The sequence below is a fragment of the Panthera onca genome, chromosome D2, assembly GCF_046562875.1.
Source record: "Panthera onca isolate mPanOnc1 chromosome D2, mPanOnc1 haplotype 2, whole genome shotgun sequence".
NCBI lineage: Eukaryota > Metazoa > Chordata > Mammalia > Carnivora > Felidae > Panthera > Panthera onca.
In genome coordinates this window covers 38,378,302-38,396,122 of record NC_138349.1, presented here as the reverse complement: position 1 = coordinate 38,396,122, position 17,821 = coordinate 38,378,302, and the positions used below count along the sequence as shown (strand labels likewise).

At 42.0% G+C, this 17,821-nt stretch overlaps 1 protein-coding gene and 1 long non-coding RNA gene across 9 annotated transcripts in view; one reads left to right on the top strand and one right to left on the bottom strand.

The window, feature by feature from the left end:
• The window catches only part of LOC132674797 (uncharacterized), a 49,050-nt gene extending 32,302 nt beyond the window's left edge, over positions 1 to 16,748 (top strand). The window contains exons 1-4 of one of the 8 annotated variants that reach the window (XM_078434554.2): positions 1,824 to 1,998; positions 2,898 to 2,938; positions 11,439 to 11,551; positions 15,241 to 16,748. In XM_078434554.2, the coding sequence (XP_078290680.1) occupies positions 15,470 to 16,726 (1,257 nt within the window). In that variant the 5' untranslated portion in view covers positions 1,824 to 1,998; positions 2,898 to 2,938; positions 11,439 to 11,551; positions 15,241 to 15,469 and the 3' untranslated portion in view covers positions 16,727 to 16,748. The other 7 variants (XM_078434551.2, XM_078434553.2, XM_078434555.2 and 4 more) reach the window with 7 other exon arrangements.
• Positions 3,301 to 17,821, bottom strand: part of LOC132677711 (uncharacterized) — a 91,263-nt gene continuing 76,742 nt past the window's right edge. The window contains exon 3 of the long non-coding RNA XR_014135358.1: positions 3,301 to 6,436. This is a non-coding gene — a long non-coding RNA (uncharacterized LOC132677711). The remainder of the gene's footprint in view (positions 6,437 to 17,821) is intronic.

Below are 17,821 nucleotides of genomic sequence, written 5' to 3'. Positions count from 1 at the left end.
ATGGCATAATTCTCTATGTGAAAAATGTCAAAAAAGCATTTAAAAAAGAAAACCCTCTGGGGGCGCCTGGGTGGCTCAGTCGGTTGGGCTCTGACTTCGGCTCAGGTCATGATCTCATGGTCCATGAGTTTGAGCCCCCTGTGGGGCTCTGTGTTGACAGCTCAGAGACTGGGGCCTGCTTGGGATTCTGTGTCTCCCTCTCTCTCTGCCCCTCCCCTGCTCACACTCTGTCTCTCTCTCTCAAAAATAAATAATGATTTAAAAAAAAATTTTTTTTAAAGAAAACCCTCTGATAACCACTAAGTTCAGCAGAGTCTTACACAAGATCAGCACACAAAAATTAATCAATTTTCTATATACTAAACAATAAATATGTGAAATCTGAAATTAAAAACACAATATCACTTATAGTACAAGAAAATTAAATATTAAGGTATAAACTTAACAAAACACATACAGGATCTATATCCTGATAATTACAAAATTTATTTACGTAAGATGCTGCCATTAGGAGAAACTAGGCGAAGGACACGGGGACTTCCCTGTACATTTTTTCCAACTTCCTGTGAATCTATAATTATTTCAAAATAAAAATTTTAAAAATACACGAACTGAAACAAATTGGGGAATAATAATGTGTTCTTGCAGACAATAATGGGTGAGTGTGAGCACATACTATGTATGAATGAGGTTGTGTGGGAACATGCTGTGAAGGGGTACTGATTGTGTGTATGCATATAGTTTGTGTGAATGAGTATGGGGTATATGTTTGTAGGCAGGCTGATCACTGTCAGCAGAATGCCGTTCAACACACATCCCAAGGTCCCAGCACCACCCTGGGAGGAAATTCCCCAGGGATCATTTCCAGGGATTCTAAACTGCACAGAACACAAGGTGAAGGTCTTTGTCCCCCTAACAACCCCACCTGAGGCCCCTCAACTCATCCCTACAAACACCTCCTGACATTTTCTAAGTATAATGCACGATAATTCGGTGATAGTTATCTTCAACCATCTAAAAGCCTGGAAAGCTTCTGAAACACTTTAACCCCCTTTGCCTTCCTGGGGGTTTCCTCGAAAAGGGCTGTGGTTACTGGGTCCCTTTCATAAATGAGAAAACCAAGTTTTCAAGGGGAAAATTATGTGGAAACACAGGGGAATAATAAAGGGAATCAAGTGTGAAGAACACGTGCTCTGGAATATTCAGAAAAAAAATCTGGACTTGAATCCATACTTTACCCTTATGAAGAGACACTGAGTATGCTTCTTGAAACTTTTAAAATGTAAAAGCTGCAAAATGGGGCTACACCACCTACCCTCGACAGTTCCTGGAACATCGTAGGCCCTCATGTTTGCCATATGAATGAACTTTGGAGCCAAGACGGTGAGGCCAAATAGCATATATTCATTTCAGAATATTTTTAAGGGTAAAGACAAAATTACAGGTGATATCTTTACGTTCTTTTCACACCAGTAACACTTCAAAAACTAAGAACACTTCAATGGGTATTCCTAAAATAACTGACACACTTATAATAAAAAAATAATAATAATAAGGGGTGCCTGGGTGGCTCAGTCGGTTAGGCCTCAACTCCAGCTCAGGTTACACTCTCATCCTTTGTGAGCTGGAGCCTACGTAGGGCTCTCTGTGCTGGCAGCTCCAACCTTGGAGCCAACTTCGGATTCTTCTCTCCCTTTCTCTGTCCCTTCCCATCTCACGCTCTGTCTCTCTCTCTCTCTCAAAATAAATAAAAATTAAAAAGTTTTTTTTAAATAATAATAAGATAACTTAAACAAACTAGTCTCTGACCTCAAAGGACAGCTACCCGCTGAACCCCCGCAGCCGGGAACTGGCCCCGACCTTCGCCGGAAGTGTGCGCCGGAAGTGGGTACGACCGGCCCGCAGCTTTCTGGGACTTGTAGTTGGGGGGCCCTTAGGCGCGGGCGCGGGTCAGTCTCGGGAATACTGCGCTTGCAGGTGTAGGATTCCACGTGGGAGGTGAGACGCGCAGGACAGGCGACGCTGCGGGCAGGGAGGCATTCTGTGGTTGGGATGTGGGAGTGACGCGGTGGTGGTGCAGGACCGCTGAGACCCGAAAGCCTGGCGGGGCGGCTGTGAGAGGGCTCGCGACCAAGAGGAGGTGCGGCCCGGGACCGCACGTGGGGGGGTGGGGGGAGTGGAGGGGTGGATGGGGGGGTGGGAGTCGCGACCGCCCCTGTGTCCGCCTGGCCGGACCGCGATCACCTGACACTAAACGGCCCCCAGCGCAGAAGCGGCTGCGGCTCCGAGGGGCCCATCTCTCTCGCCCGGCTTAGCTCTGGCATTGGCCGGCCTGGAGGCTTCGAAGTTGGCCGTACCGGCCATTTCTGTGCCGGTGACTGGCCTTATTCCAGGGTTTGCGGTGGATGTTAGGCGACCGAGAGGGGCCCCTTTGAGAGACCTAGGTTTCTGTCCCCACAGCACTGTCCTCACACCCCAGAAATGAGGCAGGTCGGGGAAAGCGCCTCGGGGAGTGGAAATCCATTCCGAGGCAAAGCATCCAAGCTGAGAGCTCCTACTGCTCTTTCTAGAACTTCAGGACAGAAATCAGAATCCCTGAGGAAAGGGACACATCCTAGTGTTGCTGGGAGCAGCGGGATTTACTTACCTTCGTGGGTTTGGGGGAGAGGCTTGGCCTGTTCAATCCAAAGCCGTGTGGAGAGAGGTGAGGGAGGGGCAGCACGGAGAGACTAGAAAGAAAGCTCGGGAGATGGCGTGGGAAGGGCTACTGAAAAGGGGTTAGTAGCAGGAGCTCAGTAACTTTTTTCCTACAGTCTTGCTGGACTGGCTGGTCTGTATCCTGCAAGGTGGACTTGATTTTCATGGCTGTTTCTCTTTCCCTGACGCCACTTTTCCAGGACGGTGACCTTCCAGAGAGGAGGAAATGACCTAGTGCCAGGTAGGTGAGTTGGGGTTTCTTCTCTGTGAAAATGCCATCTCTCTGAGAATGGACAGAACCTTTCTAGCTTGGAACAAAGAAAGAACATTAGCATGAATTGAGTGCTCATCTGGTGTCAGGTTCCTGTCTTTGTTCTGTACGATCTTTTTATTGTCAGACGTCGGTGTGAGACCTAAAATATTGTATACATATGGGTGTAAGAACATTAATATGCTAAGGGCATATAGCTACCAAATGATGTCGCCAGAGTCTGCACAGGTGGCCGCTTACTTTAAATTCCACATCAGTTTTCACTGAACCACCCTAGCTCCGTGAACTTGGCCCACTCCCCAGAGCACTGCGCTGTGCTCTCCCATTGAAAGAGTCCACACAGCGTCTTTGCCTGGTCCTCTCTCAAAGCCTCCCTTTTCCTGCCAAGGCATTTCACTCGCATTGAAAGTTATTCAGAGTTCTCACCTGTTCCAGCCAGTGCTAAGTGGGGTCAGGAGAACAAACAGAATTATAAATTGTGGTGCTTTTCTGCATGAGCACCTTCTGTGTGTGAAAGAATACACATCTTAATAATAACCATTTATTAAACATTAAAAAGTTTGCTAAATGCCAGCACGGTCATTACCAAATCACTCCCGGTAATACTTCTTAACCAAGCTGTTCATCAGAGTTACTGTGGTGGTTTTTAAGAATTCAGATTCATAGACACTACCCTCGCCCCAAACCTACTAAAAGGAGAGTTTCACTTTTTTTTTCTTTAATCTTATTGGCCTCTGTACATCCAAAGATTTGTTGGATTTGTTGTGAGATATATCTCTATAAACTTAATGTGAGCGTCATTAAGGTAGGTAAGATGGGTTATTTATCTTTTATGCTCTGGTTGTTTTGTTCCCTTCACCAACATACCTACATGTTTAATTGGTCCAATAAATTGTTAAATTACTGAGTAGTACTTTTGTAAAAACTGATTTCTCATTTGTCTCCATAAAACCATTCCTCGAAAGTTACCTCGAGGTTAACACTTAGAATCATAGAATGTTTGAAATGGAAGGGGTCCGCCAGCCCCCTCTCTGCCTTGGGACTGGCATTTTACAGAGAGCTCTAAATCTGAGGGAGCTGAAGGAAAGCACCATGTCCCCTGTTGCAGAAGCAGCAGAGGCAGAAGGAAACTCCGTGTCTTCTAACTCTATGCTCTTCCCTCTCCATAACTAAACAGGTGAATTATACCAGAAGTTACTTGAATAAAATATCAGGCTGGATTTTAAGGAAGAAGTTTTGCACCACCACCAGAAAGACCATCTTTTTGCTTGGCAAATACAGTTCTTAGATACATAGGAAGAGACCATGAGCTCTTATAAAGATCTGTTTAGAGGACAATAAGCTGCCCCAAGGTCCTAAGAGCATGCCATCTCTGTGCCTTGAAAAGGAATTGAGGGCTTCAAGGGAAATTAATGTGAATGAAACCCTGTGCTCTATATATTTTCCTTCCTTTTCCTCTACCTAGGCCCTGATGAAGATTATTTATCATGAAGTTGGGGATTGCTAATATAGTGGAATTTTGAAATTCTGGTATATATTAATAACTTTTGAATTTAAAGAAAGACTTTATTCCACCAATACTTATTGAGTGTTCTCTTATGTACCACACATTGTCCTTGAGTCTGAAAGGCAGGAGTCCCAATTTAACCCCTCCCTCTGTGACCTTGAGTAAGTCACTTCACTATCATGAGCCTTGGTCTTCTCATCTGTAAAATTAGAGTGTTTACCTTGATGATCTCAAAGTTCACGTATACTTGTATCTTTTCATCATTCAAGTTGAATGTGAATTTGTAACTATCGTTTAGATCCCTAGTCAGTTGTGCTAGTTGCTGGGGATTTAAAGATTAGTTGAACATGGCCCCTATCCGTTAGAATCTTGTAGCCAATTTGGAAGACAGACTTTATAGCTATGGTAGAGATATGTGAAAAATACTATGAGATCTTGAAGGAAGAGGCATTTAACTTATCCTCACGCTTCAGAAAGGCAGTTGTTGATTGTCTTGAAACTGAAAGGAGTTGCAAGATGAATGGAAGAAATAAAAGTCAGGACAGAAGCAGCATGTAAAGGGCTATTCTAGATTACAGCGTGACATTTGGTTAACTGCAGGTAATCTAGTCTGACGACAGCACTTGTCTACCTCCTGACTTCTGCATTACTGTTTTCCTGCCTCTGAGTAAATTGTTGGATCCAGCAAGGATGGGCTCTGGAAAGGAAGTGGAAAGTTACATGATATAAATAGTTTTAAGGAGTTTGACATTTGTCAGGTGGGAACAGGAAACTGCTAGTCCCATGACCTTTCCCTTTGGTTAGCCTTCAGGATACTGAGTCTACCTTGGGTGTAATTCATTAGCTCCACTGATATCAGGGGAGACTGTTCATTATTCAGATTCCTTCCCCCAGCTTTGTCTTTGGCAGAACCACTATTTTCTTTACCTTTATCACACTGATACCTTTCATGTGGCCCACTGTCCTACCATTTCTTATCCCGGAATCTTTAGTCTGCTGCAGAGTTAGTAGTCCATCAACATATCCTTTCCATTCTTGGCATGGAATTCTCCCCACCACTTTATCTGTGGGATCTTAAAAAATTAGTAACTCAGTCTTTCAGTCTCTGGATTGAAAAATGACAAAACTGGTATTTTAAAGACTTGGTAAGGATTTATTGTGGTCTAGAATAAGAAACGGGGGCCTTACCTACGACGGTGGCAGTGAAATAAAGGAGAGGTAACACTTTGAAGGGAGATTTAGGAGGGAAGAGTTCACAAGATCTGAAGTGGTTTGAAATTACTGAGGTAGGGTGGGAGTCTTAGACCATCCAGATGACTGAGTGGAAGGAAGATGGTTAAAAAATGAAAGGGGAAAAAAGATAATTGATGGACTTGAATTTCAAAAGGAAGAAGATTGAATCTAGAATGCGCCGGGAGAGGTTAGCCTCATACATAAAGAAACCTTGTTCTCTGAGGTTGAGAAGAAAGTCTGGTTGAAAGGAGTGGCTAATCCTAATGCTTGACGTTCCCCTGGCCCCTGTCCTCACGGGTGTATGTATGGCACCCTGAGGCAGCAACCTCCACTTCTGCCGCTTTTCTTTCCCACCTTCACGCAGGAACTTGCAGGCTTCTTGAGCCCAATCTCATCTCTCTCTCCTCAGATACAGTGGAGACCTGAGAGCTTGGGAGGAAACTGCTGCCTTCCCTCATCATTACCTTCCACTGGTGACAAGTAGGGTAGTCCTATCATTCCCGCAAGCGGCCTGGTTGTCTTCAGTTTCCTGAGGCGCGAGTGGGTAGAGCCCCTTCAGCCTCAGGCCTGAGGTGTTGGAGTTCCGAAAGTTAGCAGGTTCTTCCCTGGCCCAGAGTTGAGCTGCTTCTGTGGCTTCACTTCATTCTCATCTTATGTATATTCTGTCAGTCTGCTTTTTAGGTGTGGCCTGTAGGCTGGTGGCAGCCCACAGACGGCTTGTTACCAGTCTGCAAAGACACAAGGAGAGACACTGAGAGTGTTTAAAATAATTCAATATTTTAATAATAATTTAATAATTTAAAAATGGCTTCGGTATTTTCTATGTCTGGGTTTTTATTTTCTAGTAACTCTTTTTTATTGTATTTTACAAAAATGTGACAAGTCTGACATATTGGAAACTTTTTAAAAGAAAGTATTCCTTCGCCAGAGGTAATTTGAGAAGTGTTGCTCCATCCACAGAACTCTGGAAGGAACCAGAGTCACTGTGAAGTTAACTAAATAAATGTTTGGACGCCTGTTAAGTGACAGGCATTGCTTGAGGATGCAAGGATCAGACACCTCTCTGTTCTTCAGTAACATATATCTTAGTGGGGAGAGATGGTAAATAAGAAAGCAAATGAATAAATAAGAAAATGAGATAAGGCATAAGTAGTGCAAAGAAATGAAAACAAAGAGAAGTGATAGTTTCTGGATGCTACTGTGGATTAGACAGGAAATTAAGACAGGAAATGCTTCCCTGACAGCGGTAGTTCAGCTGAGGCCTGAATGAAAAGGAACCAGGTGTGTGTGGATGTGGGAAAAGAATGTTCTGGGCAGAGGGGACAGCCAGTTTAAAGGCCCTAAGTTGGGATAGGTTTGATGTTGTCAAGGCCCTGCAAGGTCACTGCGGCCAAGTATGACACGTAGGGAGGAGTGACTTGGGTTGAGGTTGGAGAAGTGACAGGACCCCAGTCTGTTAAGCTTTGCAGACTAAGATGAAGGGTCTGGATTTTACTCGATGTCCGTTGCAAACCTTTGGAGGGTTTCCTGCCTGATGTGATGTTTTAAAAGATCACCCTGGCTACTATGTGGAAAATTCATTGTGTGCGGTAGCAAGTGTGGAAGCAGAGAGACAAATTGGGAGGTTGGTACAATTCAAACTTAATATGGCTGTGCTCATAATCATAATCTCCAAGGTGGAGAGAAGTGAGTAGATTCTGATGTGTTTTAGAGATAGAATCGATAGGACTTGGTATGGATAAAATGTGAGGAAGAGAGAGAATCAAAATGACTTCTAGGACTTTGACTTCAGCAACTGGGTGGGTTGTGTGGCCATTTACTAAAATGAGGACCCCTAGGCAAAAGCAGATATTGATGGAGATTTTTAGGAGCAAGAGTTCCACTGGGGCCTATTAAATTTTAAGTGCCTTCTAGACATCCAAGTGCAGATGTTAAGTGGGATTTGGAGTGTAGAGGTAAGGGGAAACATTGCTGGAGGTAAATATTTGGGAATACCTAAGGATAGTATTTTATGGTATGTGTATATGTGCTATTTTCTTTTTTCCAGGAACGTTCAACTACTTAGTTTAGAAGTAGAAAGAACATGATTGATAGGACTAGGGAAAGACTTGAAATCAGAAGTATACTTTGGGGGGAAAAAAAGAAGTATACTTTGGCTGGGAGGGAAAAAAAAGGAGTTAGCAGGTGGTGCTCTTGATAAAAGAGGTGTGATGGAAGAGAAAGAGCAGAAAGAACAGGAAGATGTTTTTAAAGAGTAGGATAGTAAGAGATTAATATTTCAAAAGCAGGGTGGTCCATATAGCAAAATGGCCCTGGTTATGGTTATTGAGTTTGAAGAAATGAGACAGAGATGATTAGCACTAAAGTAGTTAAGAAACATGAAGTTAGAGTGTTTAGCAAATTGTTCTCTTGGGTGCTGAGATTATCAGGATAATGATAGGAATGGGTGGAAAAGACAACTCTGCAATGTCATGAGATGACAGTGACAAGGAAAGATTCAGTAACTGGACAGCTTAAGCTTGGGTGAGTTGTGGACAGGAAGGGAAGGATTTGGATAAAAATAGCAAAGTGGATGAGAAAAGAAAGTTGTTCCAACAAAATTTGACTTAAATGACTCATATCCCTGAACTATACTCTTCTGTACCCTTCTTACCTTGTCCAGTGCTACCAACCCCTCATTCCTTCCAAGGCATTTGTGCAAATGGTTGCCAGTTGAGGAGAAATGGGCTTAATGTTTCAGAAGCTAGTAACATTCAAGGATGTTTCTTGGGGCTTCACTGAGGAAGGGCAAGGCTGTCTGGACTCTGCTCAGAGGAAGCTGCACTGAGCTGTGATGCTGGAGAACCACAGTTGGTCTCCATAGGTAAGAACATGAGCCTGGACACCTGCCTATTAGAATCTTTGTTTCTTCAAATTTAAATAGTGATGGGGCCCCAGGGGTGTAGTTTAGGAATTGATGTTTCCTAATTTATTTATTTATTTATTTATTTTTTGGCACAAAGGATGTTTCTGATTATTCTATGCAGCCAAAGAATTTGGCTTGTTAAGAATTGGAGAATGTAGGGGCGCTTGGGTGCTTCAGTTGGTTAATCATCTGAATCTTGGCTTCAGCTCAGGTCATGATCTCACAGTTCATGAATTCGAGTCCACATTGGGCTCTCGTCTGACAGTATGGAGCCTGCTTGGGATTCTCTCCCTCTCTGCCCCTCTTCTGCTGACATGCGTGCTCGCTCGTTCTCTCTCTCTCAAAATAAATAAATACACTTTAAATTAAAAAAAAGAATTGGAGAATGTAGCTTTACTGAGTCATCTTAAAAACCATATCCCTTATAAAATCATCTCTTGGGACTGAATTTGCTTTCTGTACAGTTACCCGATCCTTCTTGTCTCCCAGTTGTGATCTCTCAGACCAAGGTGAAGATCATTATATAATGGAAAATAAACTCCAAAGGAATCAGTTAGGCATCATGGCAGATTATAAGCCCAGGCTAATTCATGAAAGAGGAGTCCCTTTTTTAATATTCCCGGAGTTCTCTCTGAAGTTCTCTGGTCTGTGGAGAAAGCTAAGGCCTCAAAGGATAGTCTCCACATACTGATCTCCCTTTTTCTAGTCACTTACTCCCCCACCCCCCACTTCCTTTTCAGAAGTTTGTGGTCTTTCCCATTTACACTGACCTTCTTATCTGAACTCTTGTCTTTTCCCACGTTTTCCCCACATTGGCCTTGTACTATCTCTGCTTGACTTTATTTTCATTAAATATCCCCTGCCCTACAATGTCTAGTTTCCATTGCTTCTTTTCTTACACATTCAGGGATTTATCCATCTCCCCTTCTGAATAAAAGAAAACACTTTTGATGAGACAAAATTTCATACCATAAAGAAAAATATGGATATAACTGACAGTTTTTCTCAAAAAACATTTTGACTGCTTAAATCAAAGAAGTTAAACATTTTTGATATAATAATTCATTTTTAGGTATCTACTGTAAGGAAATAATCAGTACTCCAACCGAAAATCATGGAGAATGATAAGTCATTATAGAATTATTTAAAATACTGAAGGGGCACCTGGGTGACTCAGTCAGTTAAGCATTCAACTCTTGATTTTGGCTCAGGTCATGATCTCACGGTTCATGAGTTCAAGCCCTGCATCAGTCTCTGTGCTGGCAGTGCAGAACCTGCTTGGGATTCTCTCTCTCCCTCTTTCTGTGACCCTCCCCCACTCTCTCTCTCAAAACAAATAGGTAGATAGATAGATAGATAGATAGATAGATAGATAAAATGAAATAGTGAAAAAATTACTCACCAAACATATCAGAGGGTGTTGGTTATACAAATTATAGTGGAACATAGAAGAGAAAAATGTGTACCCATTAAAAAATTCAATGATAAAAAATTTTTAGGGGCGCTTGGGTGGCTCAGTCAGTTGAGTATCTGACTCCTGATTTTGGTTCAGGTCATGGTCCTAGGGTCATGGAATTGAGTCCCATGTGGGGCTCCATGGAGCCTGCTTAGGCTTCTCTCTCCCTCTGTCCCTCTCTCTCTCACTTGTGTTCTGTCTCTAAAATAAAAAAAATTTGTTTTAAATAATTTTAAATGTTTGTTTATTTATTTTGAGAGAGAGAGAGTGAGCACGGTGAGGCGGAGAGAGGGAGAGAATCCCAAGCAGCCTCCACACTCAGCACTCGGTGTGGAGCCTGACACAAGGTTTGATCTCTTGAACTGCTAGATCATGACCTGAACCAAAATCAAGAGTGGATGCTTAACTGACTGAGCCACCCAGGCACCCCCACAAAAGGCTTTTTCACAGATGTAAGATACATATATACTTACTAGATTAAACCATGTGAAATTGCCATCCCGTAGTAAAAACAGACATTGTACAAAACCACCAAAAAGAAATAGCCTGTAATAATGGCTATCAGGGTTTTTTTCCTGCCTCTGTCCACATGGTTCTCTTCCCTTAGTGACTATGGCTCTTGAACCATTATTTTCGACTAAACCTGGGAGGTGAGGCAAGCACCACAGAGTGAAGAAGTCCCTGTAAGTAGTGAGAGGCCTGTGCTTTCATTTTCTTTATATAAACATAATGCCTGTGCTCTATGCTTCCAGTTTCAGTCTCAATGCTAGGTTTTCATTTTTCATTGATAAAACATTGAATGTGGATGTCCAACATTTTTTAATGCAAGTAAGATATAAAAATCTCAAAAATTGGGGCACCTGGGTGGCTCAGTTAAGTGTCCAACTCTTGATCTCCGCTCAGGTCTTGATCGCAGGGCCCAGATTCAGGCTGCGCATTGGGCTCCATGGAACCCCCCCTAAAAAAAAATTTCAAACTCCCTCTCTCTCTGCCCTTTCCTTCTTGCTCTCTGTTTCTCTCGCTCTCAAAAATAAATACACATTAAAAAAAAAAAAGTGGGACACCTGAGTGGCTCAGTCTGTTAAGTGTCCAACTTTGGCTCAGGTCATCGTCTCATGGTTCGTGGGTTCGAGCCCTGTGTCAGGCTCTGTGCTGACAGTTCAGAGCCTGGAGTCTGCTTCGGATTCTGTGTCTCCCTCTCTCTCTGCCCCTCCCTTGCTCACACTCTGTCTCTGTCTCTCAAAAATAAATAAATGTAAGAAAAAATTTCTTTAATAAATAAGTAAATAAATTATTAAAGCTATACTACAAAAATAAAAAGGTGCACAGTGTAAACCTTCTTTCATGTCCCTAACTCCCCTCTACCCAGGTTGTGGTCATTTGCTGTCACAAGCCATCTGCAGTGACTAAATCTCCTGCAGTTATCATTTCACAAGTCTACCTGGAAATCTGAAAAATGAAACTCCCAAGCCGAAATGTGGAGTGCATACATTTGTGATTTTGATCATTGTCAAAATGTCCTTCTTGGGGTGTTACAAATTTACACTCACAAGCAGTGTGTTTTCAGGCTTTTGGGTTTTGCCAGTGTAACAGGTGGAAAATGGTATCTCAGTATAGTTTTAATGTTTATTATAATATACTGCTAATTTTCAGTTTATCAGTATTTTATATTTTATATTGACTTATTTAAATCATAAATGAGGATTTAGCTCTTTTACATTATTTTCCCCAACATTCATCCACGATTAATGCTTACATTGCTTTGACTTCATAACGCTTGTTCCCTGCAGGGTAAAATAGTGTACTATAATTACAGTTTCTTTTTTTTTTTTTTTTTTCCTTTCCTAAAGCTAATGCTTGCTTTTTAAAGTATTTTATTTGGGGTGATTTTCCATGCTGTTTTATAGTGGTTTGGTTAATTATTACAGTTTTCTCTTATGTAACAACAGTCGATTCAACTTAACTGTCTATTTTATTGACTTCTTTGCTCACTGCGATTTCTTGTATTGTGTATCATCTTCTTCACAATCACTTTTCCTCCAAATGGAAGATAATGATCAATTATTTCAGGCTTCCAGTACTGTTTATTAGTAGTTCGGTGTTAATATATTAATTCTCATTTATTTGCACACAACCTGCCATTTCTGTCTGGATGCTTTTGTGTTTTCTGGTATTTTTTTTTTCCTTGAAGTCCTGAAGTTTCACATACAATTTTTAGCATTCAGTGAGCACTGAATTGTGAATTCTAAGAAATATTTTTATCTGTTACTGCTTTGATCATTTCTCTCCCTCCCTTCAGTCTTCACCATATTCACGGAACTACTACAAAATGGGCTTTTACTTTTATCTTTCCATCTGTCTCTTTTTTTACTCTGCATTCTAGGAGAATCCCTCAATCTTCCGTCTTAGCCATGTGTTCATTTTGCTTCTCGACCCATTGAGATCGTAGACCTTAGGATCAGACAGCTTGACGGTAGCTGTGACATAAGTTACTTAACCTTTTCAACCTTGGGTTTCCTCATGTGTAGAATGGATGTCATAAGAGTTCCTCTTACATAAGATTGTGCAGCTAGTGCCTGAGTATTTCAAATGGGCGTGACAGGGATAGTTGTAATCCTTTTCAGTCCTTTTATTAATTTGAAAGAATTCTGATTATTTTTCATAGCAATGTGTTTATATTTTATTAGATTATGTTGTTTTTCTAGATGCGATATCCTCTCAGATTTCTCTGGGATTTTAATTACGTACCTTTTAAATTCTGTTTCCTCTGGTCATTATTTCTTGAGTTTATGCCAGTCTTCATTTATGTTAGTTTTCTGCTTTTTTTTTTTTTTTTTTTTTTTTTAGTCTGCTTATATTGTTTTTATTGTCTCATTTTTTTTTTTTCAAAAGGCTTATGTTCACAGTATGACACTGGAGTATGTATCCTCAGCTGATGCTTGGCCCTCTTTGGTGCATGCATGCTGTACTTATAGAGGACACCTCTGCTGATTGGGTTTGAGACAGATATAAGAATCCAGATGGTGGGTGGTTGTAAACCCCTTTTTTAAGGTTGCCTTTTCAGTGCAAAATTACCTGGGATGTGCCCTGCTTCTCAATCTCTAGCTCTGAGGTATCTCTCTTATCAGAAATCCCACTTCAAGGGTTACCTCGAGCCTTATTCTGGGCACATGTGGAGTCAGTTGCTTCTTTTTGTACTTTAATCAACCCTTTCATTGTGCAGGTTCAGTATTACCTCAACTTCTGCTTTTCTCTCCAGCCCAAATAATACTATTAGGAGTTTTTCTCTGGCAGACCATTTATTTTGTTCTTGAGGCTTTCTGTGGGGCCACTACCCTTAGCCACCCAATGTTTCATTTTTTTGTAGGGAAGAGGGTGCTTGGGAGAGTGGTGCTGCTAATGGCAACAACTTGTCCAGCCATTAGAAATGCCTAACATTAGGGGCGCCTTAGTGGCTCAGTCGGTTAAGTGTCCGACTTCAGCTCAGGTCATGATCTCGCTGTCTGTGAGTTCGAGCCCGCGTCAGGCTCTGTGCTGACATCTCAGAGCCTGGAGCCTGCTTCAGATTCTGTGTCTCCCTCTCTGGCCCTTCCCCTCTTGAACTCTGTCTCTCTCCAAAGTAGATAAACAAAACTAAAAAAAAAAAAAAAAAGAAATGCCTAACATGAATTAATAAACATGTTTCCAGGGTAAACCTCTCTTTAGAACTGTTGATTCTGAGTTTGGAATTTGAATTTCTAGGATTTGTTGAGATCTTAGTCTTTTGGAAGCCCTTTTCTCTGTATGTGATTTGAGCTGTGCATTTGGGTTTTGGTTTTTTTGTTTGTTTATTTGTTTTTGGTTTTTGTTTTGTTTTGCTTTGTTTTGTTTTTTGGGTTTTTTTTTTGGATTCTCCATCAGTTCTCATTCATCTGCTCTTTATCATCTAGGAGCTTCTCAACATTTTTATTCTGCTAGTTGTGGCCTATTTTTACAAGACTATTGTGGACTTCTTTTTTGTCACCTCAATGTAATATTAAGATACTCACTCTAATTGTTTTGATGAACATACATACTAGTAAGTCTAAAATCTACATTCCTGGAACAGTTCTCTCTCAGGAGTTCCAGGCCCATATTACTGAACAGTACAAGAACAGCACCACAAATTAAACAAGGCAAAGTTTGTGTTTGTTATTGGTCCCCACTTTCCCATTCCAGCCTGTCTTACCAAGTACACCCCCATACCTGGTCAATTCAAGTAAGGAACTTAAGGATCCTGCTGGGTGCCTCCTTCCCCTCCTAAGTTTAGTCAGTCATCATGTGATTTACAATGAATTTCTTCCTTTGTCTTGATAACCATCCTTATCACTTTGCTTCTGATTTGCTGCAGCAATTGTTTCTCTACCTAAAGTCTTGCTTATTTCTGATGGTGTTTAAAATCACAAAATCAGGTATTTTGCTCCCCATTGAAGTCCTTTAAATCCCTGAGGGTTGTAATCCTAAATCCTTATAGTACACGCCAAGCCCTTTGTCCTGGCTCCTGCCTTCCTCTTCAGAGCACACTTTTTACCCCTGTCACCTGTTTTATATCCTCCACAAGGAGTTGTGTATAGTTTTCTGGAGCATGTCATATTTTCTCTGCATTTTCACTTTTTTTGCCCCCCTTCCATTTGCTCCCAGAAATCTTCCCCAAGGTTTGGGTTGAATGCCTGTACTCTGTGCTCCCATGACTGGTTGTGCGTTCATCTGTTGTCATACTTAACGGTTATCACTGTTGATACTGTCTTTCTTCCTAGTAGGCTCTAGCTTGTTAAGCAGAAAAATTTCTATTTTCTTCTTTGTATCCCCAGCACCTTTTAAAATGGGTTACCAATTTAAATGCAAATTTAATTAAAGTACAATGAAGTAAAGTGAAATGAAATGTTATTTGTGACAAGGACACATTCATTGCCTATGCAAGGTTAGGGGAAGAACAGGTTTTTTTGTTTGTTTGTTTAAAAGCTGAGACAAGATTTCTGCCTTGTGTAGCTAAGCCTTCTCTCCTTCTGACATTAACCCAAAGGACATGACTATAAGGACGAGACTGAACCTTTTCCTAGTTACTAAATCTTCAAGCATTAGGCATTCTAGTTCCAAAATCTTGAAATCTACTCTTTGTATGTTCTTATCACTGAATTCTCTTTGTTCCCTAGGAGATTTGAATGAAAATTCTATGGAGAATCTTCAAGAAAAAAGACTTAGGGATCTATTACGTAGGGGCTTTTCTGCTGGCTAATTTTAGAAGATATGGCCAGCACAATTACAGAGTCAGGATTGTATTGTGAATCTTCCAGGAGAAGGGTACAGGAATCCTGAACTAGATTTTTCCCTTTGTCAGAAGTAGGGAAAAGCATCTTCTGTATTTCTAGAAACAAGAGCAGTATGGTGACTCTTCAAAGTGATGATTATAAAAACATGGCAAGTGAAGAATATTTGTCTTTGAAAGTCCCAAGCCAAGTGGCCACAAAGGGCTCCTCAGTGACTTTCTGCAAAAAGGAGCCCCAGGATCCTCAGAAAAGTAAAAGTCTGTTTATAACTGAAGAAGGCACTGAGAGAAAAGTCTTGGGAGGAGAAAGTCCTCCCATGGACCATTGTTCAGAGAACCTTCAAATTAAACTTTTGTCTGATGTAACAGAACTGGTCTCGCCATTGGTCAGTGGTGAGGCAACTTGCCAGAATGGCCAGTTGAGAGAATCTTTGGATCACTTTGACTGTAACTGCAAAGACATTTGTGGTTGGAAATCACAAGTGGTCGGTCGTAGTCATCGGAGAGCTCATACAGGGGAGAAACCCTGTAACCATTACAACTGCAGGAAAAGACATAACAACAGCTCAGGCAGTAATCCGTGTGAGAAAATCCACACTGCAGAGAAGCTACACAGATGTAGTCAGTGTGGTAAGGACTTCAGCGAGCGCTCAGAGCTGCTACTTCATCAAAGGCGCCACGCAGAAGAAAAGCCCTACAAATGTGAGCAGTGTGGGAAGGGCTTCACGAGGAGCTCCAGTCTCCTCATCCATCGAGCAGTCCACACGGATGAGAAACCCTATAAGTGTGACAAGTGCGGAAAAGGCTTCACAAGGAGTTCAAGTCTGCTCATTCATCACGCAGTCCATACAGGCGAGAAGCCTTATAAATGTGACAAGTGCGGGAAGGGCTTTAGTCAGAGCTCCAAACTGCACATTCATCAACGGGTGCACACTGGCGAGAAGCCCTATGAGTGTGGGGAGTGTGGTATGAGCTTCAGTCAGCGCTCCAACCTGCACATCCACCAGCGAGTCCACACTGGGGAGAGGCCCTACAAATGTGGGGAATGTGGGAAGGGCTTCAGTCAGAGTTCGAACCTTCACATTCACCGGTGCATACACACAGGTGAGAAGCCCTTCCAGTGCTACGAATGTGGGAAGGGCTTTAGCCAGAGCTCTGATCTCCGCATCCATCTCAGAGTCCACACTGGAGAGAAGCCCTACCACTGTGGCAAGTGTGGGAAGGGATTTAGCCAGAGCTCAAAACTCCTCATCCACCAGAGGGTGCATACTGGAGAGAAGCCCTATGAGTGCAGCAAGTGTGGGAAGGGCTTCAGCCAGAGCTCCAACCTCCACATCCACCAGCGGGTTCATAGGAAAGATCCTATTAAATAAGGTCTACAGTAAAGACTTAAACATTTTTTTTTTTTTTTTTTAACGTTTATTCATTTTTGAGACAGAGAGAGACAGAGCATGAACAGGGGAGGAGCAGAGAGAGAGGGAGACACAGAATCTGAAACAGGCTCCAGGCTCTGAGCTGTCAGCACAGAGCCCGATGCGGGGCTCAAACTCACGGACCGTGAGATCATGACCTGAGCCGAAGTCGGATGCTTAACCGACCAAGCCACCCAGGCGCCCCAAGACTTAAACATTTTTAATATCGCTCTTCCCTTTATATTCTCAGGAGAGAGATCATAGGTTATTCAGATATGTTCCCTCACTGAAATTTATTCATTCATTTAAAGTATTTAAGTACCAAGCACTTTGTCATGCTATACAGAGAACCGATTGTTCTGGTTCCTCGGACGGGTAGAGTGAAATACCTGTACTTTGCAGTTCAGCCGGTGTTATTAGAACTGTATATCCTACCCCGCATTTTTAAGTGCAAAAAACTTTATATTTGTGCAAGCAGAACATGTTTCCCTTTGTTCACATTCTGAGAAATTGAAACTCTGGTTTCTCTTCAAATCATGTGCCTTGTGTTTTTCCTATTTCCTTCCAGCCTTGATGAGCTCTCTCTGAACTGTGATTGCACGTGTTAGTTTTAGGTCAAGGGATGGTGGGAGATACTATGGGCATGAAATCTCTTGTGTTTATGAAAAAAATATACCAACAGGGTGTGGCCACGTGGCAGGTGGTAGAGAGGAGCTACTTGTGTGGTACACCCCATACACTGTTTTACAGAATATTGAACCCACCCCCCCTAAGGCAGCTGCCTAGGAACAGAAGTAGTTCTTTTTCCTGGGTGCGGCTGGTCTATTGGGGTTCTCCCAGATCTCACCACTTCAGATGACCCCCCGCCACCAAACTAAAGCCAAATAGGGTACATATACCATGTTGAAACATAGCAGAAATGAAATATATCTAAATGTATTTAATTCCTCACTACCTCATTTCCTTAATTTTCTTCAGCACTCATGTCTGTGCTAAGCAAAACAAAGGAGTCCAGAGAGAAAATTTCTAGTATTTTTCTCTTTGGGCTTATCTCTT